At 44.4% G+C, this 25,166-nt stretch overlaps 4 protein-coding genes and 6 non-coding genes across 10 annotated transcripts; 9 read left to right on the forward strand and 1 right to left on the reverse strand.

Moving 5' to 3' along the window:
• Positions 1–504: 504 nt before the first annotated feature.
• Positions 505–4,572, forward strand: LOC127986894 (uncharacterized). The gene is made up of 7 exons (XM_052589150.1): positions 505–1,030; positions 1,128–1,455; positions 1,560–2,361; positions 2,687–2,893; positions 3,009–3,172; positions 3,216–3,338; positions 4,063–4,572. The coding sequence occupies exons 1-7, from the start codon at positions 795–797 to the stop codon at positions 4,570–4,572; spliced, it is 2,370 nt and encodes a 789-aa protein (XP_052445110.1). The 5' UTR covers positions 505–794.
• A 3,067-nt stretch (positions 4,573–7,639) lies between these two features.
• On the forward strand, positions 7,640–7,711 carry trnap-ugg (transfer RNA proline (anticodon UGG)). Its single transcript has one exon. It is a non-coding gene; the product is annotated as a tRNA-Pro (tRNA).
• A 97-nt stretch (positions 7,712–7,808) lies between these two features.
• Positions 7,809–7,882, forward strand: trnai-aau (transfer RNA isoleucine (anticodon AAU)). The gene has a single exon. It is a non-coding gene; the product is annotated as a tRNA-Ile (tRNA).
• A 1,034-nt stretch (positions 7,883–8,916) lies between these two features.
• trnaa-agc (transfer RNA alanine (anticodon AGC)) lies at positions 8,917–8,989 on the reverse strand. Its single transcript has one exon. It is a non-coding gene; the product is annotated as a tRNA-Ala (tRNA).
• Positions 8,990–9,803: 814 nt separating this feature from the next.
• trnap-ugg (transfer RNA proline (anticodon UGG)) lies at positions 9,804–9,875 on the forward strand. Its single transcript has one exon. It is a non-coding gene; the product is annotated as a tRNA-Pro (tRNA).
• A 97-nt stretch (positions 9,876–9,972) lies between these two features.
• Positions 9,973–10,046, forward strand: trnai-aau (transfer RNA isoleucine (anticodon AAU)). The gene has a single exon. It is a non-coding gene; the product is annotated as a tRNA-Ile (tRNA).
• A 1,561-nt stretch (positions 10,047–11,607) lies between these two features.
• On the forward strand, positions 11,608–13,188 carry LOC127986895 (uncharacterized). The gene is made up of 6 exons (XM_052589151.1): positions 11,608–11,619; positions 11,800–11,880; positions 12,000–12,110; positions 12,218–12,295; positions 12,418–12,612; positions 12,700–13,188. The coding sequence occupies exons 1-6, from the start codon at positions 11,608–11,610 to the stop codon at positions 13,171–13,173; spliced, it is 951 nt and encodes a 316-aa protein (XP_052445111.1). The 3' UTR covers positions 13,174–13,188.
• A 4-nt stretch (positions 13,189–13,192) lies between these two features.
• On the forward strand, positions 13,193–14,309 carry LOC127988318 (uncharacterized). The gene is made up of 2 exons (XM_052590992.1): positions 13,193–13,607; positions 13,739–14,309. The coding sequence occupies exons 1-2, from the start codon at positions 13,326–13,328 to the stop codon at positions 14,111–14,113; spliced, it is 657 nt and encodes a 218-aa protein (XP_052446952.1). The 5' UTR covers positions 13,193–13,325; the 3' UTR covers positions 14,114–14,309.
• Positions 14,310–18,324: 4,015 nt separating this feature from the next.
• On the forward strand, positions 18,325–18,396 carry trnaq-uug (transfer RNA glutamine (anticodon UUG)). Its single transcript has one exon. It is a non-coding gene; the product is annotated as a tRNA-Gln (tRNA).
• A 2,069-nt stretch (positions 18,397–20,465) lies between these two features.
• LOC127986896 (uncharacterized) lies at positions 20,466–24,856 on the forward strand. Its single transcript, XM_052589152.1, has 8 exons — positions 20,466–21,223; positions 21,317–21,400; positions 21,476–21,556; positions 22,247–22,775; positions 22,873–23,200; positions 23,305–24,106; positions 24,432–24,638; positions 24,789–24,856. The coding sequence occupies exons 1-8, from the start codon at positions 20,473–20,475 to the stop codon at positions 24,854–24,856; spliced, it is 2,850 nt and encodes a 949-aa protein (XP_052445112.1). The 5' UTR covers positions 20,466–20,472.
• The last annotated feature ends 310 nt before the right edge of the window (positions 24,857–25,166 follow it).

Consider the following 25,166-nt stretch of genomic DNA (forward strand, 5'->3'; position numbering starts at 1 on the left):
AAAGGTGTCAGTGTATTTATTTGCGTTTCCGAACTTACCCGTTGTTAGATAATCACTAGATAACTTTTTCACACCGCTTGCTCTTCTCACTCACTCTTCATCTCCCCCTGAGCAGACAGGATGGTGGAGATTCATTGTTCTAATGATTAGAGGAACAGTTTTTCCTTACTCTATCTGTGTGTATGCTTCATGTCCGTGGGCTTCGTTGCTTTACACTTAATTCATCACACCACATTTTCCTTCCTCCATTCCATCTGATCCTCATTCTCAGTCAGCTGCACTGATTCCATTCTCCTTAAATTAATAAAGTGTATGCTGGGTTATGTGCTTCCTTAACACTAGTACCACTTTCTTCACTCTCGTTCCTAAAAATAACATAATAATTATGAATACTTGTCCAAAAATTGTGCTTTGCAGGTTGTTTGTGCGCTGCATTTATGGCATATTACTATCAAATGCAACAGTCATCCTTATTGTTTTTTTTTTTTACTATTCACTCAGAGGACTGTGCTGCTCCATCTCCATCAGTGGAAACTGCCAAGGCACCAGCTCCTTCACATCACCGGCCACCAGCTGAGCTTCCAAGTCACTGGAAAGATCAACTTCCACCTTTCCAGCATGAGTGGATCCGGAACACACTGTTTAAGGCCAACCCACGAACCGGCAAGCCAGAACTAGTGTCCCAGCTGAAACTTTGGTGGTATCCTCCTCAGCCCCCTTTAATAAACACTCAGCCCCCTGCCTCACCTGACCTCTTCTTCTGTCGGCCCCTTTTCTTATGGATAACGCTGAAGATGTGGTTATTTCCTCTCGTCTGTGTTCGCCCAGACTGTGGTAGGCACAGACTAACTGCGGCAGGAATTTACCGTACCGTGCGTAAGGTCTTGGACATCGACGGGTGGTATGACCTTGCCACTGAGTATCTGGAGTGCAAACGCTGCAAAAAGAAATATCCTGCCTGGTCCGAGGACATCCTAGGACAGCTGGATATGGGCCACCGCAGTCAGTTTCCAGCTTTGCTGACATACAGGTAATTCATAATGACAATCATTCATTATTAGGTGCTTTTATGTGGGTTATTTTTTACCAGCTAAAGCATTTGCATGATTATACTGTTGTTTCCTTAGATACTCATGTGACAACCGGGTGCTGAGGATGATGAGGGAGAGGACACTGGGCAACAGTGTGACTCAGCTTTACAGGAAGCTGATGGAACAGCACAGTGAGGCATGGACACAGCGTGTCTTGCAGTACCTGACTGCCTGTGAACCATTCACAAGGTCCTCCCTTGTGCAGCCTCCTGTGTTTGCTGATCCTCCACTTTTACCTGCTTTGCCTAAACCTAAGTGGCTGTTAGCCGTGTATGCCAGGGATGTTCTGGGGCGACTGCACGAGGTCAAGGCCAAATTAACATCTGTCTTTGGCTGTGTTCTCAAGATGGATTCGACAAAAAAGGTATCAAAGCCCTGTTTATATCCAGAAATTTGCCAGATATGGATATGGCACGGATATGGCACAGATATGGCACATTTTTTTTACTCTTTTATTTTTCCCAATAGGTCACAAAGAAACTTGCCGGTGCTGCTTCAGGAACAGCTGCCTGGTGCACAAATGTCGGAAACGAACACGGCCAGGTCCTTGTCTCTGTGCTGACAGCTGCCGAGGGACATGGACTGGACTCCATGGCAGCTGGTCTGATGAAACGCTACCGAGAGGCAGGAGAGGCAGCCCCAAAAGTGATGTACGTGGACAGGGACTGCTGCAGTCAGTACGGCCAATCGCGGGTGAAGATCATGTTTTTGGAGTGGGATGAGCTTGTAGTGCGCCTCGACATCTGGCACTTCATGCGGCGATTTGCTGCAGGTGTCACGACAGAGGCTCATCCGCTCTATGGGATCTTCATGGCACGTCTGTCCACGTGCATCTTTCAGTGGGATCCAGAGGATGTGGCTGCTCTTCGCTCCGCAAAAGAGGGTGACCTGGCGGCAAAGAAGACTGGCCACATCTCAGAAAAGGCGGTCAGTGCTCGCATTACCCGGAGGGAGTTGGCACTGCACTGCCGGAGGAGGACCAGGGGGGTGGAGGAGACCACCAGATTGATTGGGTCACTGATTGATCAGTTTGACAGTGCGGATGGGAAGGACACCCTGGGAGTTCCTCTGCTGGACCACGAACGGATCCAGCAGATATGGAAGGAACAGCGCAAGAACGTCCAGTGTATCCAAGACCCAGAGGACTTTCCGCTGTACATGAAGACAGGGACACTGAAGAAAGGCGGCGTGGAGCTGTGCTGCTACAGGTGTGCTCGTGGCTCTACCTCCTTGGAGTCATTCCACCTCCACCTGAACCGTTTTATTCCAGGTATTACATGCATATGGATTATTCATTTTTCTGTAGAAAATATAAGCACTGTAACTGCTTCCATCACTTTAAAGTAATGCCGCATTAATAAATGTCACACTCTACATTATACTTTTTAATGTCATAAGCATTGACAAAGCTGTCTTTACTAACAAGTCACTAGTAACACATGACTAAGTGACAATCATTTTTAATATAGTTACAAAACTCTATTAAATGTAGTATACAAATTACTTCAGAGCACCTTATGTGTAGTACATATATTGTACATATGTGACACATAAAACCCTTTTTTATATATTTTTTGATATTATTTAACTTTTAGGAACCAGTGCCAGCGATGCGCATTTTCAGGCCTATCTCCTTGAGGGCTTGATGCGTTGGAATGATGACCGAATGGAAGACGCCATAAAACGGGCGTCCTCCATTCGGACATATGGCAGTGCCATGAGCGAGGCTGTTGACCGGCTTAGCCGAACAGTCTTTGGGAAGCCCTGGGATGAGCGCTATCGCCCTCCTGGAGCATATACAGGTAAGACATTTAATTATTTCTTTTGCAATATTCTATTAAGTTATTAGAGTATTAGAGCCTCCAATGTACTTGATCAATTATTAAGAACACTTTTTTTATTATTTTATTATTGTAGGTGAATTGCTGGGAATCGAGTACCTTTACAGCCAGACTGGCAAAACACTGACTCCAGTGCTCCAGAACCCAGAGGAGGAAGACCGGTTGGTGGAGGAGGTTGATGATCAGGACCTGCTAGATGAGGGGTTTGAGGAAGAGAGCATGGAGGACATCACAGTTCCAGTGCTGCCTCAGAAACACCCCCTCATCTTTGCCTCTGCCTCAGTCCCCAGCATCACTGGCTGAGCCGTCCACATCATCTGGAGGAGAGGGACAGCATCTCGCCCCTGCCTCTTCAGTGCTGTCACAGACATCTGACACTGGAAGCAGTGTCTCCGGCGAGGCTCAGGTACGACACTCTAAGGGCTTTATTTCGTTTCAGTCTCGTTTTATTCCACATACACTACAAGCAAGTTTTTTTTTTGTTTTTTTTTACTTTATTATTATTATTATTATTATAAGGTTAAAAATAGCTTCTAGAGATTTTTGTTTAGGTTTCTTTGATGAATAGAAAGTTCAGTGTATATTGTAAGATTATAAATGTCTTTATCATCAATTTAATGCGTCCTTGCTAAATAAAAGTATTAATTTCTATAATTTAATAATAAATATATAATGATTTAAATGTTCTGACTCCACACTTTTGAAGGGTATAGTGTATAATATTAAAAAAGCTTTTTATTACAGATAAATTCTTATCTTGGATCCTTCTATTCATCAAAGAATCTTGAACAAAATGTACACAACTGTTTTAAATATTGATAATAATATCAATAAAAAAAGGTTTCTAGAACAACAAATTTCTGAAGATCATGTGACACTGAAGACTGGAGGAATGATGCTGAAAATACAGCTGTGCATCACAGGAATAAATTACACTTTAAACTATATTCAAATAGAAAGCATTTTTATTTTAAATAGTAAAATTATTTCACAATATAATGGCTTTTGCTGTATTTTGAATAAAATAAATGCAGGCTTGTTGAGCAGAATTCTTTAAAAAATGTCAAAAATATTTCTGTTCAAAGGCTTTTGACTGGAAGTGTATATTAACACTAATCTGCATTTACTAGGGAGCAGTCATTGGACCTGATGGCATCGCTGGGTGGGACAAGGTCCAGGATCTGGCTGGTTTCCTGGTGGGTCTTCGTGAGGCTCCTTACCTCACCGACCTGCAGGTTACAGAGCCCATCCAGCTGTGGACCGCTCTCCCTGATGTTGATAAACAGCGGGTCAACTATCAGCCTCGACATCAGCCTCAGCTGACACATGGGCGCTTTAAGGCACCGAAGCGGTCCGGAGTCACACCGGGTGTGGAGAGTGTGAAACGGTGTCTGATTGGACATCCTGGGGGTCCAGCACAGTGGCCCAGCACCAGCCGCTTGGTTGAGGCCATTTGTATGAAGCTGTGTGCTTTACACAAGTCACCGACCAAGAAGGCTGGAGTTTCCACCCCCAGGTGGTCTAAAATCCTTTCGGATTACCACCACATCCGAGAGCTGGTGCTTAACAATCAAAGGCTGATGGATGAAACAATGATCCAGCTGTTTGAGCTGAACCAGAGGACACTCATTCAGTGGTAAGCAAGGCACATTATTTGGTTCCAGTGAACTGAATACTTCTGTACACACACACAAATACACATATATATATATATATATATATATTTTACAAGTAATTTACTTTCAGGTTTCAACGGCAGCAGAAGAATCAGGAATTGAGTGTCCTCGTCCAGGGACTGACTCCATCTGACCCAATAGATGTGGCTGATGTGCAGCTTCCTCTGCCGAGGGAAAAATTGGATGACGTGCCATCAACATCAGGCCCAAAACATCAATTTATCCTTCCGCCAAATCGAGAAGGACAGGCTCCAATTCTGCGACCGGGTCGCCGGCCCGCTGCTGCCAAAAGGGAGTGCCCTATCGCACCCGTCCCCACAGCAGCAGGAGTTGTGCAGCCCATTTCAGCACCTGGGTCACTGTTAGGCACACTAGTGCTTAACCCAGACATGACTGTGTCAATAGTGATTCCATCTGCTGGTGCTTTGACATCCGGTCCAGGCCCAGCTCCGCCTGCTCCAGTGCCTGCTCCAGTGCCTGCTCCAGTGCCTGCTCCAGTGCCTGCTCCAGTGTCTGCTCCAGTGCCTGCTCAAGTGCCTGCTCCAGTGTCTGCTCCAGTGCCTGCTCAAGTGCCTGCTCCAGTGCCTGCTCCAGTGCCTGCTCAAGTGCCTGCTCAAGTGCCTGCTCCAGCGCCTGCTCCAGCGCCTGCTCCAGTGTCTGCTCAAGTGCCTGCTCCAGTGCCTGCTCAAGTGCCTGCTCCAGTGCCTGCTCAAGTGCCTGCTCAAGTGCCTGCTCAAGTGCCTGCTCCAGTGCCTGCTCCAGTGCCTGCTCCAGTGTCTGCTCAAGTGCCTGCTCCAGTGCCTGCTCCAGTGCCTGCTCCAGTGCCTGCTCAAGTGCCTGCTCAAGTGCCTGCTCCAGTGCCTGCTCCAGTGCCTGCTCAAGTGCCTGCTCCAGTGCCTGCTCCAGTGCCTGCTCAAGTGCCTGCTCAAGTGCCTGCTCAAGTGCCTGCTCCAGTGCCTGCTCCAGTGTCTGCTCCAGTGTCTGCTCCAGCGCCTGCTCCAGTGCCTGCTCAAGTGTCTGCTCCAGTGTCTGCTCCAGTGCCTGCTCCAGTGCCTGCTCCAGCGCCTGCTCCAGTGCCTGCTCCAGCCCCTGCTCCAGTGCCTGCTGCTCCTGTGTCCCGTTACACCCAGAGGAACAGGCGCCGGAGGGCCCTGGAGACGGAAAGCGGAGTCCATAAGAGGAAGTATGTGCGAGGGGTTACTTTTAACACATGCAGCAAATGTGGGCAGCCCAAAACTAAAGAGTTTGGTCATAGCCGATATGGGAATGCCACATTTTGCTCACGCTCCTCTAATGGAAAAACTTTAGATGATTGGTTGGCAGAACAGCGGCAGGCAAAATAAATGACAAACTCCGCCTCCATTGTAAATAATGTGTATATTTTGTATATATTATATGGGCCCACTCTTTTCATATATATTTTTTTATATAAGTAGTACATAATATCTTTCCTGTATATATAAATATTGTTTATATTATATGGGCCCACTCTTTTCATAATTTTTTTTATATTGTGTGTATGTATGTGTGTGTGTTCATTTTAATAAAACATTTTGTATATATTACTTGGGCCCACTCTTTCGTATTGTGCTTTTTATATTCTGTGTATGTACAGTATGTGTTTGTACTAATTTTAATAGAACATTTTTTGATAAGATAAAAAAAATCTGCTAAATCATATCAATCAAATCATATCCACACACACAAAACGTATTTGAAGAAACGTTTTTTATTAATTTTATTTAAACACAAACATTTAAATACACACACACAAATCTATGTAATATAAAATCAATCAATTGTATGTCATAGATAACAAAATAAAAGTCTCGGTTTATTGCATGCTTAAAAATACACGTCGAGGACATATGACGTCACGGCTCATCCGAGAGAGCACGGGATCGAATCCAGGCCGCGGAGGGTAGAGTTGTCTCACATGTAATTAAAACTCTTCAAAACGAAGAGAAATATACCCCGAGTATTGCAGCAGGGGAAATCTTTCGGCGTTTTCACGTGTTCTGCGTCTTTTTCGCTTGCGGGCGGGGCTCAAAGATTGGACCCCTTCCTTTGCGCAGCGAGCGCTCTACCATTTGAGCTAATTCCCCTGGCCTTTCAAGAATGACGAGCATAGCTGCGAATGACCGGCTTGATGCAAAGAGGCCGTCCCTCCTCTGGGCTTGCACCTTTGCACTGGCCGCGATTGTGTTGTCGAATTAACAAAGAGATTTAGCTTTTGTGTTAAAGGACCTTCTCGGTCTTGTTACGCCAGTATGCATGTGCGGATTCTTGTATTATGCAGACTACCTTGCATCACTCGGGTCATGCAGACAACTTCTCACCTCTTTTTCTCACACTGACTTAAAGAATAAGGAAGCGGTTCTCCATTCCAGTCCTCGCTCCCCAAAGGTCTGCATATTTTGCATGTCTCTCTTTGTTAGCACACCTGATTCGGATAATCAGCTCATTAGAAGTGAGCTCCTTGCGATTGACATGGTCCCTACACAGTGTTCATTGCTCCCCACTCCCTGAGCAGGGGAAATCCGTCGAAGTTTACTTCACTTTGGAACATTGGTTCACGGATTTGCGCTGCGCAACGTCTTCACACATGGACAAGTGTGACATCATATACCTCTGTACACCTCTGTGTTAGTCACTTTGAACTGAACGTACACATACGCTTTGAACTTGAATCACGGAGGGATGTCATGTGATGTCCACTTCTCAGGGCACTTACGTTTGAATGGAACAAATGTCTGAAGCTATACGAGAAACATACAAAATGTGAAGAGCAGGGGGCTCGAGGACTGGAATTGAGAACCGCTGGTCTAAGTGACATCTGACAGTTTCAGCTGTCCTCCCTAACATCCCTCTACATGTTAGATACAGCCACATTTTTAGGTCAGTTAAGAGGCCAACTTGCGTTCGTTAGCCTTTAACACTGTCTCGAGGTCTTTGATTGCTTCCACGTTAGTTCATGTTCCTTCTTTTATTGATGCTGCAGTAGCTCTTTTTTCTCTGCACAGCACAGGAAGGCTAGTTGGTCTAGGGGTATGATTCTCGCTTTGGGTGCGAGAGGTCCCAGGTTCAAATCCTGGACGAGCCCTTGGTCGGGATAAAACGTGAAGCTTTGTTGTCTCGTTGCGTTCATTAACCTTGAGGCAGTTTTTTATTCAATCGGGTAGAGACAGATGGCGAAGGGAGGCCGGTTAGCTCAGCTGGTTAGAGCGTGGTGCTAATAATGCCAAGGTCGCGTGTTCGATCCCCGTACTGGCCAGCTGTTTTTATTGTCTGGGGGCTCATCTCTGCTCTGCTCTTCTCCTGTGACAAAGAGTAGGGTGATCTCACTGAAATCCCTGCTTGCTAAGCAGGAGCTTGTTGTGGCCGAAATAGCTCAGTTGGGAGAGCGTTAGTTTGAATCCAGCGATCTGAGTTCGAATCTCGGTGGAACCTGTGTGCTTTCTTGCCGCAGGAAAAGAAAAAAACAGCACTAGTTTGGCACTGGTGACAGTCTTTGTGGCCCTGTGAGCAACGGCTGCTCCAGGTAAGGTTTCATGGTGTAATGGTTAGCACTCTGAATCCAGTGATCCGAGTTCAAATCGCGGTGGGACCACTTTTTGCAACCAATTTGCGCAGGACCATGTCTGAAATACTTTTTGGCAGCTTTGAGTCCAAAAAAATTAACTAACGTAGAGACTGTGGCAGCATTGCATCGATGCTCAGTTGGTCTCTTTAGGGCAGTGGTTCTCAAACCTGTCCTGGAGGCACCCCTGCCCTGCACAGTTTGATTGTCTGCCTTATTAGACACACCCAAATAAGGTCTTGCGGTCTCTATCAATGAGTTGATGATTTGAAACAGGTGTGATAGATGAGGGAAACATTCAAAATGTGTAGGGCAGGGGTGCCTCCAGGACAGGTTTGAAAACCACTGCTTTAGGGAACTGTGTGTAAAATGGCAATGTTTTGCAACCAATTTGCACAGGACCATGTCTGAAATACTTTTTGGCAGCTGTGAGCCCCAAAAAAAGCTAACGTGGGAGTGTCGCAGCATTGCGTCAGTGCTCAGTCGGTCTCTTTAGGGCAATGGTTTTCAAACCTTTTCCTGGAGGCAACCCTGTCCTGAACATTTCGTATGTCTCCCTTATTAGACACACCCAAATCAGGTCTTGCAGTCTCTATTAATGAGCTGATGATTTGAAACTGGTGTGTTAGATGAGGGGAAATGCAAAATGTGCAGGGCAGGGATGCCTCCAGGACAGGATTGAAAACCACTGATTTAGGGATGTGTGAGTAAAAGGGCAGGAGCCAACTTGGAGAATGCGGGCATCGATCCCGCTACCTCTCGCATGCTAAGCGAGCACTCTACCATTTGAGCTAATTCCCCTGGTCTTTCAAGAATGACGAGCATAGCTGCGAATGACCGGCTTGATGCAAAGAGGCCGTCCCTCCTCTGGGCTTGCACCTTTGCACTACCTTGCATCACTCGGGTCACGCAGACAACTTCTCACCTCTTTTTCTCACACTGACTTAAAGAATAAGGAAGCGGTTCTCCATTCCAGTCCTCGCTCCCCAAAGGTCTGCATATTTTGCATGTCTCTCTTTGTTAGCACACCTGATTTGGATAATCAGCTCATTAGAAGTGAGCTCCTTGCGATTGACATGGTCCCTACACAGTGTTCATTGCTCCCCACTCCCTGAGCAGGGGAAATCCGTCGAAGTTTACTTCACTTTGGAACATTGGTTCACGTATTTGCGCTGCGCAACGTCTTCACACATGGACAAGTGTGACATCATATACCTCTGTATACCTCTGTGTTAGTCACTTTGAACTGAACGTACACATACGCTTTGAACTTGAATCACGGAGGGATGTCGTGATGTCCACTTCTCAGGGCACTTACGTTTGAATGGAACAAATGTCTGAAGCTATACGAGAAACATACAAAATGTGAAGAGCAGGGGGCTCGAGGACTGGAATTGAGAACCGCTGGTCTAAGTGACATCTGACAGTTTCAGCTGTCCTCCCTAACATCCCTCTACATGTTAGATACATCCACATTTTTATGTCAGTTAAGAGGCCAACTTGCGTTCGTTAGCCTTTAACACTGTCTCGAGGTCTTTGATTGCTTCCACGTTAGTTCATGTTCCTTCTTTTATTGATGCTGCAGTAGCTCTGTTTTCTCGGTCCAGCACAGGAAGGCTAGTTGGTCTAAGGGTATGATTTTCGCTTTGGGTGCGAGAGGTCCCGGGTTCAAATCCCGGACGAGCCCTTGGTCGGGATAAAACGTGAAGCTTTGTTGTCTCGTTGCGTTCATTAACATTGAGGCAGTTTTTTATTCAATCGGGTAGAGACAGATGGCGAAGGGAGGCCGGTTAGCTCAGCTGGTTAGAGCGTGGTGCTAATAAGGCCAAGGTCGCGGGTTCGATCCCCGTACTGGCCAGCTGTTTTTATTGTCTGAGGGCTCATCTCTGCTCTGCTCTTCTCCTGTGACAAAGAGTAGGGTGATCTCACTGAAATCCCTGCTTGCTAAGCAGGAGCTTGTTGTGGCCGAAATAGCTTTACCTGACAACCACAAGTCTGTAAAATTAATCCAATAGTATGCCGACTTCTATCTTTTAAAAACCAATCACGTTATGACCTCTATCTTTTGAAAACCAATCATGTTACGACTTCTATCTTTTAAAAACCAATCACGTTACGACTTCTATCTTTTATAAATCAATCACGTTGCGATCTCTATTTTTCCGCGTCCAATGAAATGGCAAGGTCTATTTCTCATACACCAATCACGCACGTCCTCGCCAATTGCATGTAATCTCCGCTCAGGTAACGTTAAATTATTTACATTCCGCTCATGTATGTTATTTATATCTTGATATGAATGAAATGGTTTAGGATTTTTGTTCTTTACGAATAGCAAGATTGGCCATGTAAATTAGCCTATGATTACCCCTTGATACTACGTAACGTCAACTGTCACTGATGTGTAAATACTATTACGACCGGAGCTAACGTAACTGTAAATATGTCGAATTTAACCGATTAACAAGTTTTCTCAATGAAAAAAAAAAGCTTTTTATTTAATTGTCATAAGGTTCCACAGCTTTTTCCAAATGCGGCATTTGAACACACAAAATAAATTTGGAAAATGTTAATGTTTTGTTTAACTTTTACACGTATGTTATATGTTTGTACATATGTTATGACCAGTCAAAAGAAGTGAATGGATAAGTTTATACATTCAGGTTCATGCCCTTATCACATGGACACAGTTGAAAGACCACAATATGTTTAATCTGAGTATTTGTTTTAGTCAAATTAATCCATAATGCTATATATTTATTTATTTATTTATACTCATAAACGTGTTGTATGAGCCTAGGTCATTGAGACATACAGCCATAATAGAAAGATCTATCACAACTTGTTAAGACTCTAATTGTTCTTATACTTTTGTTCTTGTTATAATCTTATTATATGTATTTTTTTATATTTGTACAAACATACACACATAGATACAAACATACATATATATATATATATATATATATATATATATATATAAATGTTATATAATTGTTTTGACATTATATATATGACTGAATTGTGCAATTGAAATGTTTCCTCTTGGCATGAATATAGCCCCTGCTGCTGACATGGCATTAAATAATAAATAAATAAATCACAACATGTTATATGTAAGATAATATGTGTATTATAATGAACTTATAATCTGCTATAATATGGCGGTCGTTCTGGACCAGGAACACAACTAGCTATCATGAAATGAACACAGCAGGAGGGTAAATGCTACAGGCTACAATGGCAGTTAGTGTAACGTGTTATGTAGTGTTTCAGGCAACGACATGGCTTCAGCTAAGTCTCACAAAGGCATGAGTAATGCTGAATGGCTTGCGCGTCTGGAGAGTTTTGCCCAAACAGGAGTTTGGCCATCTACGCAGGGGAATAGACATTCTCCCTGAGAAAAAAGATGGCATGAGATGTATCAGAAGGTAAGTTATGCAGCTCGATTCATGGGCAAACTAACAAACTTTTTTGACAATACATTGTGGTATTTTTATTTATGTGTATGGTTAAGTAATTACATGTAAATACAATGTTATATTGATATAATTATGATGACTTATAGCTGTTTTGAGATCCAGTGTCAGAGGTATAATTCATGTTCACAGATAGAAAAGTGCCCACTGCAAATGAGGGGACAGACCACTCTTCTGAAGGAAGCTCAGACATGTATTTGTGGCTTTCACAAGGTAACTTCAATTAGCCTGGTTCAAGTTGCATAAATAGATAGATGTGTTTGCAACATCAATGTGTCTTTATATCTAAAATCACATTAGGAAGACTGTTTTGTACTTTATGCATGTCACAGGTTCATCCACAAGTCACAGGGGAAGCATCACAGAGCACCCCGGCCCAAAGCACACCCTCTGTCAGTGATGTGTCATGTCCTGCAAAGAGACCTAAACTGACATTGTCAATGGTAAGCAAACCACACTATTGCATGCATCACTGCAGATACTGAAACATCTCAACCTTTAACTATAGTGTTAGGGTTTTGTTATCACTAACCATGACAAATCTTTTTAGTTTGAAAAGTCAAGGTTTGGAGGCTCACATGTGGCAGCAGCAAAACCTAATTTGAGCACCCAGAGGAAAACCTCTCAGGTTAATATTAAAAGACATCAAGACTTTTATAATGTCATCATGACTTTATCACTATGTAATTTTAATGTATTAAAAACATGGCAATCCCCTTAATAGATTATTCATAATGTTTGACTCCACAGATGTTAGAGCACTCCAGTTCAGCTACAGTTTCATGTCCACCCTCTGATCCTCATCCTCCTCCATCCCCCAAACCTCATCAGCCCGTCATCCAGTCCTCCTCTTCCTTCTTCCTTCCTCCACCTCAGAGTTCACAACGCATCAAAAAAACAGCAACGCCATCAACTGTTTCTGAGAATACTGTTGTGAGGAGCCCAGTAAGATCTCATTCAAAATATAGCCATGTCTTCATCATTTAATGCTCTCTTAGCTTTTATTTAAACCAGTGTTTTTGATAATATCAGCAGGTCTCATCTCAGCCAGAAGATCTCCCCCTTCTGTGGCCACAGACAATGCCACAGCAAGACCAGAAGTGGGTGTCAGAAGCACTTTTTAGGGTTGGTGCAAAGGGAAAGCTGGAGCTGCGTGAAAACCTACAGTTGTGGTATCACCCCCCACCACCAGCCCTGTTGTACCACCAAGCTCCAACACCTGATAGGTTTTTTTCACAGCGTCTCTTGCTCTGGATGCCATATAAGCTGTGGAAGGTGCGGCTCCAGTGTACTAACCCTGCCTGTGCCAGGCAACAGCTGTGTGGTGGTGGACTGCACAGGAGGGTACGACAGGTGTTAGACATTGACAGATACTACAACCTGGTGACAGAGACCCTGATCTGCACCAGGTGTAGAACCAGCTATCTGTCCTGGAGTCAAGCTGTGCTGCAGCAGTTGGACCTGGCCCATCGATCTGAATTCAGGGTCATCCTCACACGCAAGTAATTATTTTGCAGTCATTTTCACTTATGTACTACCCTTTCTGATAAATATTTCCTACAATAATTAGATACCTTATAATAAGATACTTAAATGAATACTTTTTTCCAAGGTATGCCTGTGACATTTGGGTTCTTCGCTTGCTGCGTGAGAGGGGCATGGGGAATGGCCCAGTGAGGATCATCGGCCAGCTGAGAGAGAACCACAGTGAGGAGTGGTTGAAACGTGCGCTTCGGTACACATCAGAGTGTGTGGCCTTTTTTGATAATCGTGGCCTGCATCCGCTGCACTTCCAGGAGCCACCACCACTTGCTTCAGTACCCAGCTACAAATGGCTCCTCACTGTATATAGTCAGGACATTCTCAACAGGCTCGATCACATAAAGGCCAGCATAACATCCACGTATGGATCAATCTTAAAAATGGATTCAACTAAGAAGGTCAGATAAGCTGCTTAATTGACTGTACCCTTATCTATGATGTATTGTTAGACCAAGAGAGCTTTATTTTTTTCAGTGTAACTGATTTGGATGCATGTTGTATTATTTGCTATGCTTATTGTTTCTTTCAGATCACCAAGAAGTTGAGCGGGCCTGCGAAAGGCACAGCACAGTGGCTTACCTCAGTGGGCAATGAGATAGGTCAGGTGCTGATGAGTGTCCTGACTGCGAATGAAGGGGCTGGGTTAGACCTCATGGCTGCAGGGCTCATGGAGCGATACCGGAGTGCTGGTGTTGATCCTCCCACTATCATTTATGTGGACTGTGATTGTTGCAAGAAAGTGGGAGAGACTAAATTGAAGAGGCGGTTCAGCGGCTGGCCAGATGTCATCGTCCGCCTAGACATTTGCCATTTTATGCGACGTCTGGCAGTAGGGTGCACCACTGACGCCCACCAGTTGTACCCTACTTTTATGGCAAGGCTGTCATCCTGTATTTTTGAGTGAGATGCAGGGGATCTCACTCTGCTGAGACAGGCCAAAAGGGAGCAACTCATCCAACAGGGCTGGCCTACTCTGTCGGAGGCAGAACTGGACCATCATTTAACTAAAGCTGAGCTGCTCCAGCACTGCAGGAGGAGAACACGGGGAGAAGAAACCACTTTCCGCCTCCTTGATATGCTCATCAGAGAGCTCATGGGTGGCAAGGGGAATGATGCTCTTGGTGTTCTGGAATGTCCAGAGGCGGCACATCACCTGTATCCAAGACCCTCCAAATGTGCCGCTCTATACTGAAACTGGAACTACAAGCAAGGGTGGGGTGGTTCTAAAAACTTATCGTTGTGCCAGAGGCTCCACATCCCTGGAATCATTTCACTGCCACCTAAACAGATTTATTCCAGGTTTGTCATGTCAGAATATACCATATTTTGCCACTAATTCCTGTTTATCAAGATATTTGCAGATTAAATTTTATGTTTTGCATTTTCTCAAAGCAATATTTGGCTTTCTATTTCTTTTTCTAGGGAATAGCGCAAACAGCCTGAACTTCCAGATTTATCTCCTGGAAGGTTTATTACGCTGGAATCAGGACCGCGCTGAAGCTGCTGTTGCAGATGGAGGTTCAACTCTGCGCTCTTACACAGGGGAGCTGGTTTACTCTGTCAATGAGAACTACAATAAGTTGTATGGCAGGAAATTGGTCCCTAGCTTCACTCCACCTGCAGTATACACAGGTAAAAATATTTTGATAAATGCAGCTCATGATGTAGCATGTTTTTGGTAAAATTACAAGTGCTTTTGGACAATAATAATGTAATTTTGACATATCAGAGAAAAATTATACTACCAGAATATTTATACATTATTCTGTGTTCTAGGTTTCAGGGCAGAAAATAAAATACATAGTAGAATATAGAGTAATCCTGTCTTTTTTATGATACCCTCTGAATTAGATATATATTGTTCATACAGAAGTGGACAACAAAATATTTACTGCATTTCTAAATAAACCTTTCTGCATAATTTCCATTAAAAATGTTTCCTGTTACAAATATTTCCTCAGGGGAGCTCATTGGAGTACAGTACTTGTTGAGGCAGAATAGTCAGCCCCTGGAGGACATGTGCCCTACCTCTGATAGGACCTCTCAATTGCTGGAGGAGATAGATGTGGAGGAGCAAGTGGAAAAGGATGAGGGTTTCATTGATTTCTTTGGAGAGGAAGCCACAGTGGCAAATCTTGTGGCATCAGATGACTTAGTCCTTTCAGGTCCACCAGTTCTACCAGCTGCACCAGTTCCCAGTGTCCAGGCTCCTACAGCTGCACCACTGCCCAGTGTCAAAATTCCACCACTGCCCAGTGTCCAAACTCCACCACTGCCCAGTGTCCAGACTCCACCATTGCCCAGTGTCCAGACTCCACCATTGCCCAGTGTCCAGACTCCACCACTGCCCAGTGTCCAAACTCCACCATTGCCCAGTGTCCAGACTCCACCACTGCCCAGTGTCCAGACTCCACCACTGCCCAGTGTCCAGACTCCACCACTGCCCAGTGTCCAGGCTCCACCACTGCTCAGAATCCGGGCTCCTTCAGCTGCACCACTGCCCAGTGTAGCTGCACCACTGCCCAATGTCCAGGCTCCACCACTGCTCAGAGTCCGGGCTCCTTCAGCTGCACCAGTGCCCAGTGTAGCTGCACCACTGCCCAGTGTCCAGGCTCCACCACTGCTCAGAGTCTGGGCTCCTTCAGCTGCACCAGTGCCCAGTGTCCAGTCTCCACCACTGCTCAGAGTCCGGGCTCCTTCAGCTGCACCACTGCCCAGTGTCCAGGCTCCACCATTGTTCACAGTCCGGGCTACTTCAGCTGCACCAGTGCCCAGTGTCCAGGCTCCACCACTGCTCAGAGTCCGGGCTCCTTCAGCTGCACCACTGCCCAGTGTCCAGGCTCCACCACTGCTCAGAGTCCGGGCTCCTTCAGCTGCACCACTGCCCAGTGTAGCTGCACCAGTGTCCAGTGTCCAGGCTCCACCACTGCTCAGAGTCCGGGCTCCTTCAACTGCACCAGTGCCCAGTGTAGCTGCACCACCTCTCAGTGTCCAGGCTCCACCATTGTTCACAGTCCGGGCTCCTTCAGCTGCACCAGTGCCCAGTGTCCAGGATTCACCATTGTTCACAGTCCGGGCTCCTTCAGCTGCACCAGTACCCAGTGTCCAGGATCCTTTAGATACACCAGTGCCCTCAGCAATGGTAAAATTTCCTTTTCTATACGAATTGTCACTCATTTAATTATCTGCCATTAAGCAGTAAACTTACTTAACAGCATGTAAATACCTAACCAACAGTTATATATTTCCAGGCTGTTGACGAACACTGCATTCCTGGAATGGACCGGGTGGATGCGTTGGCAGAGTGTCTGGTGGAGCTGCGCACACAGACAAGCCTCACACTTACCAACCAACAAGTTGCGACCATTGTGGGTCTGTGGCAGAACCTGGACAAATTTGATAAAGACAGGGTGGTGTATGCTGCTCGTCATCAAGACAGGCTACTTACAGGACGTTTTAGGTCCCAAAAAAAGAAAGCTGTCTTCACTCCTGGTGTCGACAGCACAAAAAGGTGTGTTTTGGGTTCTAGCAGCTCTCCAGCACAGTGGCCTAATTGCTGTCGCCTTGTTGAAATGATTTTCATAAGGTTATGTAACAACTTTAAAGTTAAGCAACTTCAATCTGGCCATCAGCCGTACACCTTCAGCGTTCAGCCACGTCCAGCCAGCTAAGGACAATTTGTCCCAGGCCGACAGCACCACACCCATTGGTTCCTGACACACCCACTGCCCCTGTTGTGTCTCAGATGTTTCTGGTGCCCTGCCCAGCCCCATTTTCCACCATTAACCCTGGAGCAATTTCCTCTGAGCCACCTGCAAATGACACAGCCACTCCAACCAAACGATCGTACAATCGCACTGTAAAAGCAAATTCGTGCAGAATGTGTGGCCAATTTCGTACTCAAGAAACTGGCCATAGCCAGTACAAAGGCAAAATATATTGCCCTAATAAAGAAACAATTACGAAGGAGCAGTGGTTACAGATTATGAGAAGATAACTCATTTATTTATGTGTGATACATTCATTTTGTTCTCTTGGTTGGATCTGTTCTGTTTTTTATCTTCCAGCCATATTTAATGTTAAAGAGTTATACTGTGCACTTTTTTTATCTTGTATTATTATTATTATTATTATTATTATTATAAACATGTGGTTATGTATGTGAATACACTATAATACATATGGAAATATATATACATATTAAATAAAGTTAAACTATTTATTATTATTATTATTATAGAAAGGTTTATGTGTAGAGGAAGCAGTATAAAGTAAAATACCAAAATGTGTAGATTTTGATGTATATATTTATATATTTTTTTGTACTTATTTTATATAGCGTGTGCACTTAAAATTCTTAATTTTATATTGAATTTAGTACTTTTCCTACATTTTTTAAAATATGTATATAGTTAATAAATATATTTCTCTTTGACTGGTGTGTTGTATTTATTTGTTTTATTGAATGTAATGACATTCAGTTTACAGTTAAATTCAGTGTCACGTGTAGCTTTGCAGTAAGTAATATGATACAATAAAGTGTGAATGCCGTAATAAGGAGGTTATTTTGTCCCTACTGCCACAGAAAATGATTGCCTTAATAAATGCACTTGGACTAATGATAATGATAATGAGGATAAAATAAAAATCAATTTTAAAAACGAAAGAATCATTAAATCAAAAACATTACTGTCAAAATCAATCTTAGAAACGAAACAATAATTAATTTCAAATACATTACTTTTAAAATCAAACTTGGACACGAAACAATCGATTTATGATTTTTAACAAATACACGCATAACTTTATGTGACAGCGTGGATTCAAACCTGCGATTTCCTGAATTTCTCGGCCTTCTCTTCCTCCCTCTCCCCTCTTCACCCCCTTCTTATACAGACAATTGTTCCCCAGCTATGGCGGAGTTGGGAGAGCGTTAGACTGAAGATCTAAAGGTTCCTGGTTCGATCCCGGGTTTCGGCAAAATCTCCCACTCTTTTCCGTTTTTTGAGGCGGGCCAGTGACCAAAAATCACTGGGTTCCAACTTCTCTGTATAACTGCTTCCCCACTGCCACGGAGCTATCTTTTTCCCAGTTGGCCACCAAACAAGCAGTTTCGGTTCCATGGTGTAATGGTCAGCACTCTGGACTTTGAATCCAGCGATCTGAGTTCAAATCTCGGTGGAACCTGTGTGGTTTCTTGCCGCAGGAAAAGAAAAAAACAGCACTAGTTTGGCACTGGTGACAGTCTTTGTGGCCCTGTGAGCAACGGCTGCTCCAGGTAAGGTTTCATGGTGTAATGGTTAGCACTCTGAATCCAGTGATCTGAGTTCAAATCGCGGTGGGACCGCTTTTTGCAACCAATTTGCGCAGGACCATGTCTGAAATACTTTTTGGCAGCTTTGAGTCCAAAAAAATTAACTAACGTAGAGACTGTGGCAGCATTGCATCGATGCCCAGTCGGTCTCTTTAGGGCAGTGGTTCTCAAACCTGTCCTGGAGGCACCCCTGCGCTGCACAGTTTGATTGTCTGCCTTATTAGACACACCCAAATAAGGTCTTGCGGTCTCTATCAATGAGTTGATGATTTGAAACAGGTGTGATAGATGAGGGAAACATTCAAAATGTGTAGGGCAGGGGTGCCTCCAGGACAGGTTTGAAAACCACTGCTTTAGGGAACTGTGTGTAAAATGGCAATGTTTTGCAACCAATTTGCACAGGACCATGTCTGAAATACTTTTTGGCAGCTGTGAGACCCAAAAAAAGCTAACGTGGGAGTGTCGCAGCATTGCGTCAGTGCTAGACACACCCAAATCAGGTCTTGCAGTCTCTATTAATGAGCTGATGATTTGAAACGGGTGTGTTAGATGAGGGGAAATGCAAAATGTGCAGGGCAGGGATGCCTCCAGGACAGGATTGAAAACCACTGATTTAGGGATGTGTGAGTAAAAGGTCATGAGCCAACTTGGAGAATGCGGGCATCGATCCCGCTACCTCTCGCACGCCTACTGCTTTCCACCAACTGAGCCGAAGTAAGCCCAAAGTAAGCCCACATGAACCAATCGCGTTTCACCTGTGGCTTACTTTTGACAAATCGCGTTTCGCCTGTGGCTTACTTTTGATTAATCGCGTTTCTCTTCCGTTGATTACTTTCCTCCAATCGCGTTTCTCTTCCGTTGATTACTTTCCTCCAATCGCGTTTCTCTTCCGTTGATTACTTTCCTCCAATCGCGTTTCTCTCCCGTGGCCTCCTTTTGACCAATCGCCGGTCGTTGTCATTGTCATCTTTGTTAAAGGTAAGGCTATTACTTCATTCATTGAAAACTGGTCATTATTGGTTAATATACAGTGTGTATTTTTTGAAAACGAATCGTGTCAGTATAGCTAGCTAGCATACAGTTCATCCTTTCTTCAGTACCTGTGAACCTGTAACTTTTCACATGATAAATGATCAGATAAGTTAAAGTTATCGACCGTCAGCTAATTAAGCTATGCTACTGTCAACAATGATGTGTGTATTGTCTAAGAAGTCATGGTTTCTGGGTCCTATGAATGAAAATATCGATTAAACTATTTACATTTACATTTGGTTATAACACATAATAACACACACACATTTTGATTGTAAAAATCGTTACCAAATTGTTGTGGAGATATGGAAAAATGCATTTACCAAGAAATAAATGTATATTTTCTAAAATAATATAATAATGACTTTTTTATAAATAAAACATTGAGAGTCTTAACTAAAAACAAACAAAAAAGGCCAAATGTATCCATATGAGCAAAAGTATATGGGAATAGTGCTCATTTTAATTTGGGTAGACCAGAAAGTTAAAAACACTGAAAAATGGCTGAGATTTTAAGAGGTAAAAGCACCTGGTGTAACCCTGGGGTAAGATGACCACTTTTGAAGTATTATATATTTAATGTAATATTTTATAGCCTGGTGTGTGTAGTCATGGTTTAAGATGAAAGCATTGGAAATAAAAGGAAATTTCAGACTTCATACTGACATTACATATTTTATATGTCAGGGATTCCTGTCCTTTGTAGAAAACTCATCTTCAGGACAGTTTATGTCATGGCCAAGTTTATTACCACAGTAATATAGTTTATGCGTAGCTTGTTAAATTATTGTTACACACTTAACATACAGGTGTCTTTCAGATTGCAAAAGATAGTAGTCTTTTTCTGATTTTCATTCCAGAAAATGTATGCATATCCCTCTTTTCAACGCCAATCGGCAACATCAAGCCGACTCCTCATGGCGCCTTCGGCGGAGGCGAAGCGCCTTGAAAATTTGGAGTCTGGAAGGGCCAAACCTAAGGAGGAGGTGCTGTCAGAGGCCAGTACTTTTGTCAGCACGAACGGTGGAGACCCCAGTGACCAGTTTTTAGTACTGGCTCACTGCAAACTTCAGTTTGGGAAGTACCAGGGCCAGAGATTTAGATGGCTCCTGGAAAACTCTCTGGGGTATGCCGTGTATTTGGTGCTCAGCATTTCCACTGAGACAGCGCAGGCAACACCCCTGTCACAAAATAAACAACTGTTCCTACAGTACACTTCTCAAATTAGAGAGATGGCAGAAGAAGTGGAAAAGTATCAGAGGAAGCAGGAAATGCAGGCAGAAGCCCGGGCAACTGGAGACCAGGGCTGCTTGATGGTGGAGTTTGGTGACTTCCAGGGCCGCTCCATGAAAGATGTTTATGAGGACCAGAGCAAGGAGGCTCAAGCCCTCATCAGGTACCTCATTAAGGCAGATGCCAGGCCCAAAACCAACATGGCCATTTTCAAGACATATGTCCTGAAAAGACGGGCTTCTGCTGTGGTCACCAGCGTACGTCAGCCTGCACCTCACGCTGCAACCTCCAGTGCTTCTGCAACCACTGCACCTCCACCTGCACCTATCCAAACTGGTGTACAGAAGACCGCAACTGTGAAAGCGCTGTTGGCGCGTGGCAAAAATTTGTCTCCTTCACAGCTGGCGAAAAAACTCACGTCACCAGTTAAACCCTGTGAGTAGGAGTGTGAATATAGAATTTTACCTACAGCATTTCTTCATATATTAATTTATCATTATGGCAAACTTGTCAACTTGCTGTTTCCAGATCCATTATTGCAGTCCACTTTACCTCCTCCAGCAGCAGAACCCCCAGCCAAACATTTGACCCCGATACAGCTTTTCGCTACTGGTAAGTAAGCACCATCTTACATATGTTTGTCTCTGTGTATTGTTCACAATGATAGTTTTAACATTTGTGCTCCAGGCAAGTCCGTTCCCACTGCTGAAGATGACGATGAGGAGCTGGTATTTGCTGCATCACAATGTGAAGCACAGCTAAATACAGGTGTGGCATATGACACAAATGCAAATATTACAAGAATGTTTTGTAAAAACACAATGAGAAGCGTTATTTCTTGGGGGAAAATAATCAACATTTTAAAATATTTTTTGTTTACAATACAGAATTATGTCATGTCATGCCTCAAGCGGGATGCTTTCTTGAGTGCCCTTCTTCAAAACCGTAAGGATGTCCAAAGGTGTCAGTGTATTTATTTGCGTTTCCGAACTTACCCGTTGTTAGATAATCACTAGATAACTTTTTCACACCGCTTGCTCTTCTCACTCACTCTTCATCTCCCCCTGAGCAGACAGGATGGTGGAGATTCATTGTTCTAATGATTAGAGGAACAGTTTTTCCTTACTCTATCTGTGTGTATGCTTCATGTCCGTGGGCTTCGTTGCTTTACACTTAATTCATCACACCACATTTTCCTTCCTCCATTCCATCTGATCCTCATTCTCAGTCAGCTGCACTGATTCCATTCTCCTTAAATTAATAAAGTGTATGCTGGGTTATGTGCTTCCTTAACACTAGTACCACTTTCTTCACTCTCGTTCCTAAAAATAACATAATAATTATGAATACTTGTCCAAAAATTGTGCTTTGCAGGTTGTTTGTGCGCTGCATTTATGGCATATTACTATCAAATGCAACAGTCATCCTTATTGTTTTTTTTTTTTACTATTCACTCAGAGGACTGTGCTGCTCCATCTCCATCAGTGGAAACTGCCAAGGCACCAGCTCCTTCACATCACCGGCCACCAGCTGAGCTTCCAAGTCACTGGAAAGATCAACTTCCACCTTTCCAGCATGAGTGGATCCGGAACACACTGTTTAAGGCCAACCCACGAACCGGCAAGCCAGAACTAGTGTCCCAGCTGAAACTTTGGTGGTATCCTCCTCAGCCCCCTTTAATAAACACTCAGCCCCCTGCCTCACCTGACCTCTTCTTCTGTCGGCCCCTTTTCTTATGGATAACGCTGAAGATGTGGTTATTTCCTCTCGTCTGTGTTCGCCCAGACTGTGGTAGGCACAGACTAACTGCGGCAGGAATTTACCGTACCGTGCGTAAGGTCTTGGACATCGACGGGTGGTATGACCTTGCCACTGAGTATCTGGAGTGCAAACGCTGCAAAAAGAAATATCCTGCCTGGTCCGAGGACATCCTAGGACAGCTGGATATGGGCCACCGCAGTCAGTTTCCAGCTTTGCTGACATACAGGTAATTCATAATGACAATCATTCATTATTAGGTGCTTTTATGTGGGTTATTTTTTACCAGCTAAAGCATTTGCATGATTATACTGTTGTTTCCTTAGATACTCATGTGACAACCGGGTGCTGAGGATGATGAGGGAGAGGACACTGGGCAACAGTGTGACTCAGCTTTACAGGAAGCTGATGGAACAGCACAGTGAGGCATGGACACAGCGTGTCTTGCAGTACCTGACTGCCTGTGAACCATTCACAAGGTCCTCCCTTGTGCAGCCTCCTGTGTTTGCTGATCCTCCACTTTTACCTGCTTTGCCTAAACCTAAGTGGCTGTTAGCCGTGTATGCCAGGGATGTTCTGGGGCGACTGCACGAGGTCAAGGCCAAATTAACATCTGTCTTTGGCTGTGTTCTCAAGATGGATTCGACAAAAAAGGTATCAAAGCCCTGTTTATATCCAGAAATTTGCCAGATATGGATATGGCACGGATATGGCACAGATATGGCACATTTTTTTTACTCTTTTATTTTTCCCAATAGGTCACAAAGAAACTTGCCGGTGCTGCTTCAGGAACAGCTGCCTGGTGCACAAATGTCGGAAACGAACACGGCCAGGTCCTTGTCTCTGTGCTGACAGCTGCCGAGGGACATGGACTGGACTCCATGGCAGCTGGTCTGATGAAACGCTACCGAGAGGCAGGAGAGGCAGCCCCAAAAGTGATGTACGTGGACAGGGACTGCTGCAGTCAGTACGGCCAATCGCGGGTGAAGATCATGTTTTTGGAGTGGGATGAGCTTGTAGTGCGCCTCGACATCTGGCACTTCATGCGGCGATTTGCTGCAGGTGTCACGACAGAGGCTCATCCGCTCTATGGGATCTTCATGGCACGTCTGTCCACGTGCATCTTTCAGTGGGATCCAGAGGATGTGGCTGCTCTTCGCTCCGCAAAAGAGGGTGACCTGGCGGCAAAGAAGACTGGCCACATCTCAGAAAAGGCGGTCAGTGCTCGCATTACCCGGAGGGAGTTGGCACTGCACTGCCGGAGGAGGACCAGGGGGGTGGAGGAGACCACCAGATTGATTGGGTCACTGATTGATCAGTTTGACAGTGCGGATGGGAAGGACACCCTGGGAGTTCCTCTGCTGGACCACGAACGGATCCAGCAGATATGGAAGGAACAGCGCAAGCACGTCCAGTGTATCCAAGACCCAGAGGACTTTCCGCTGTACATGAAGACAGGGACACTGAAGAAAGGCGGCGTGGAGCTGTGCTGCTACAGGTGTGCTCGTGGCTCTACCTCCTTGGAGTCATTCCACCTCCACCTGAACCGTTTTATTCCAGGTATTACATGCATATGGATTATTCATTTTTCTGTAGAAAATATAAGCACTGTAACTGCTTCCATCACTTTAAAGTAATGCCGCATTAATAAATGTCACACTCTACATTATACTTTTTAATGTCATAAGCATTGACAAAGCTGTCTTTACTAACAAGTCACTAGTAACACATGACTAAGTGACAATCATTTTTAATATAGTTACAAAACTCTATTAAATGTAGTATACAAATTACTTCAGAGCACCTTATGTGTAGTACATATATTGTACATATGTGACACATAAAACCCTTTTTTATATATTTTTTGATATTATTTAACTTTTAGGAACCAGTGCCAGCGATGCGCATTTTCAGGCCTATCTCCTTGAGGGCTTGATGCGTTGGAATGATGACCGAATGGAAGACGCCATAAAACGGGCGTCCTCCATTCGGACATATGGCAGTGCCATGAGCGAGGCTGTTGACCGGCTTAGCCGAACAGTCTTTGGGAAGCCCTGGGATGAGCGCTATCGCCCTCCTGGAGCATATACAGGTAAGACATTTAATTATTTCTTTTGCAATATTATATTAAGTTATTAGAGTATTAGAGCCTCCAATGTACTTGATCAATTATTAAGAACACTTTTTTTATTATTTTATTATTGTAGGTGAATTGCTGGGAATCGAGTACCTTTACAGCCAGACTGGCAAAACACTGACTCCAGTGCTCCAGAACCCAGAGGAGGAAGACCGGTTGGTGGAGGAGGTTGATGATCAGGACCTGCTAGATGAGGGGTTTGAGGAAGAGAGCATGGAGGACATCACAGTTCCAGTGCTGCCTCAGAAACACCCCCTCATCTTTGCCTCTGCCTCAGTCCCCAGCATCACTGGCTGAGCCGTCCACATCATCTGGAGGAGAGGGACAGCATCTCGCCCCTGCCTCTTCAGTGCTGTCACAGACATCTGACACTGGAAGCAGTGTCTCCGGCGAGGCTCAGGTACGACACTCTAAGGGCTTTATTTCGTTTCAGTCTCGTTTTATTCCACATACACTACAAGCAAGTTTTTTTTTTTTTTTACT

Source organism: Carassius gibelio, chromosome B22 (genome assembly GCF_023724105.1).
Source record: "Carassius gibelio isolate Cgi1373 ecotype wild population from Czech Republic chromosome B22, carGib1.2-hapl.c, whole genome shotgun sequence".
Classification (NCBI taxonomy): domain Eukaryota; kingdom Metazoa; phylum Chordata; class Actinopteri; order Cypriniformes; family Cyprinidae; genus Carassius; species Carassius gibelio.

Bases quoted from the DNA above. Each gene is read 5' to 3' on its own strand.
- LOC127986894 (XM_052589150.1), top strand. From the start codon at position 795: ATGTGGTTATTTCCTCTCGTCTGTGTTCGCCCAGACTGTGGTAGGCAC. The intron at 2,894-3,008 runs GTAAGACATTTA...TTATTATTGTAG, and splicing joins CCCTCCTGGAGCATATACAG to GTGAATTGCTGGGAATCGAG. The intron at 3,339-4,062 runs GTACGACACTCT...TGCATTTACTAG, and splicing joins GTGTCTCCGGCGAGGCTCAG to GGAGCAGTCATTGGACCTGA.
- LOC127986895 (XM_052589151.1), top strand. The intron at 12,111-12,217 runs GTAAGCAAACCA...AAATCTTTTTAG, and splicing joins CTAAACTGACATTGTCAATG to TTTGAAAAGTCAAGGTTTGG. The intron at 12,296-12,417 runs GTTAATATTAAA...TTGACTCCACAG, and splicing joins CCCAGAGGAAAACCTCTCAG to ATGTTAGAGCACTCCAGTTC.
- LOC127988318 (XM_052590992.1), top strand. From the start codon at position 13,326: ATGGGGAATGGCCCAGTGAGGATCATCGGCCAGCTGAGAGAGAACCAC. The intron at 13,608-13,738 runs GTCAGATAAGCT...TGTTTCTTTCAG, and splicing joins AAATGGATTCAACTAAGAAG to ATCACCAAGAAGTTGAGCGG.
- LOC127986896 (XM_052589152.1), top strand. From the start codon at position 20,473: ATGGCGCCTTCGGCGGAGGCGAAGCGCCTTGAAAATTTGGAGTCTGGA. The intron at 22,776-22,872 runs GTAATTCATAAT...TTGTTTCCTTAG, and splicing joins CCAGCTTTGCTGACATACAG to ATACTCATGTGACAACCGGG. The intron at 24,639-24,788 runs GTAAGACATTTA...CTTTACAGCCAG, and splicing joins CCCTCCTGGAGCATATACAG to ACTGGCAAAACACTGACTCC.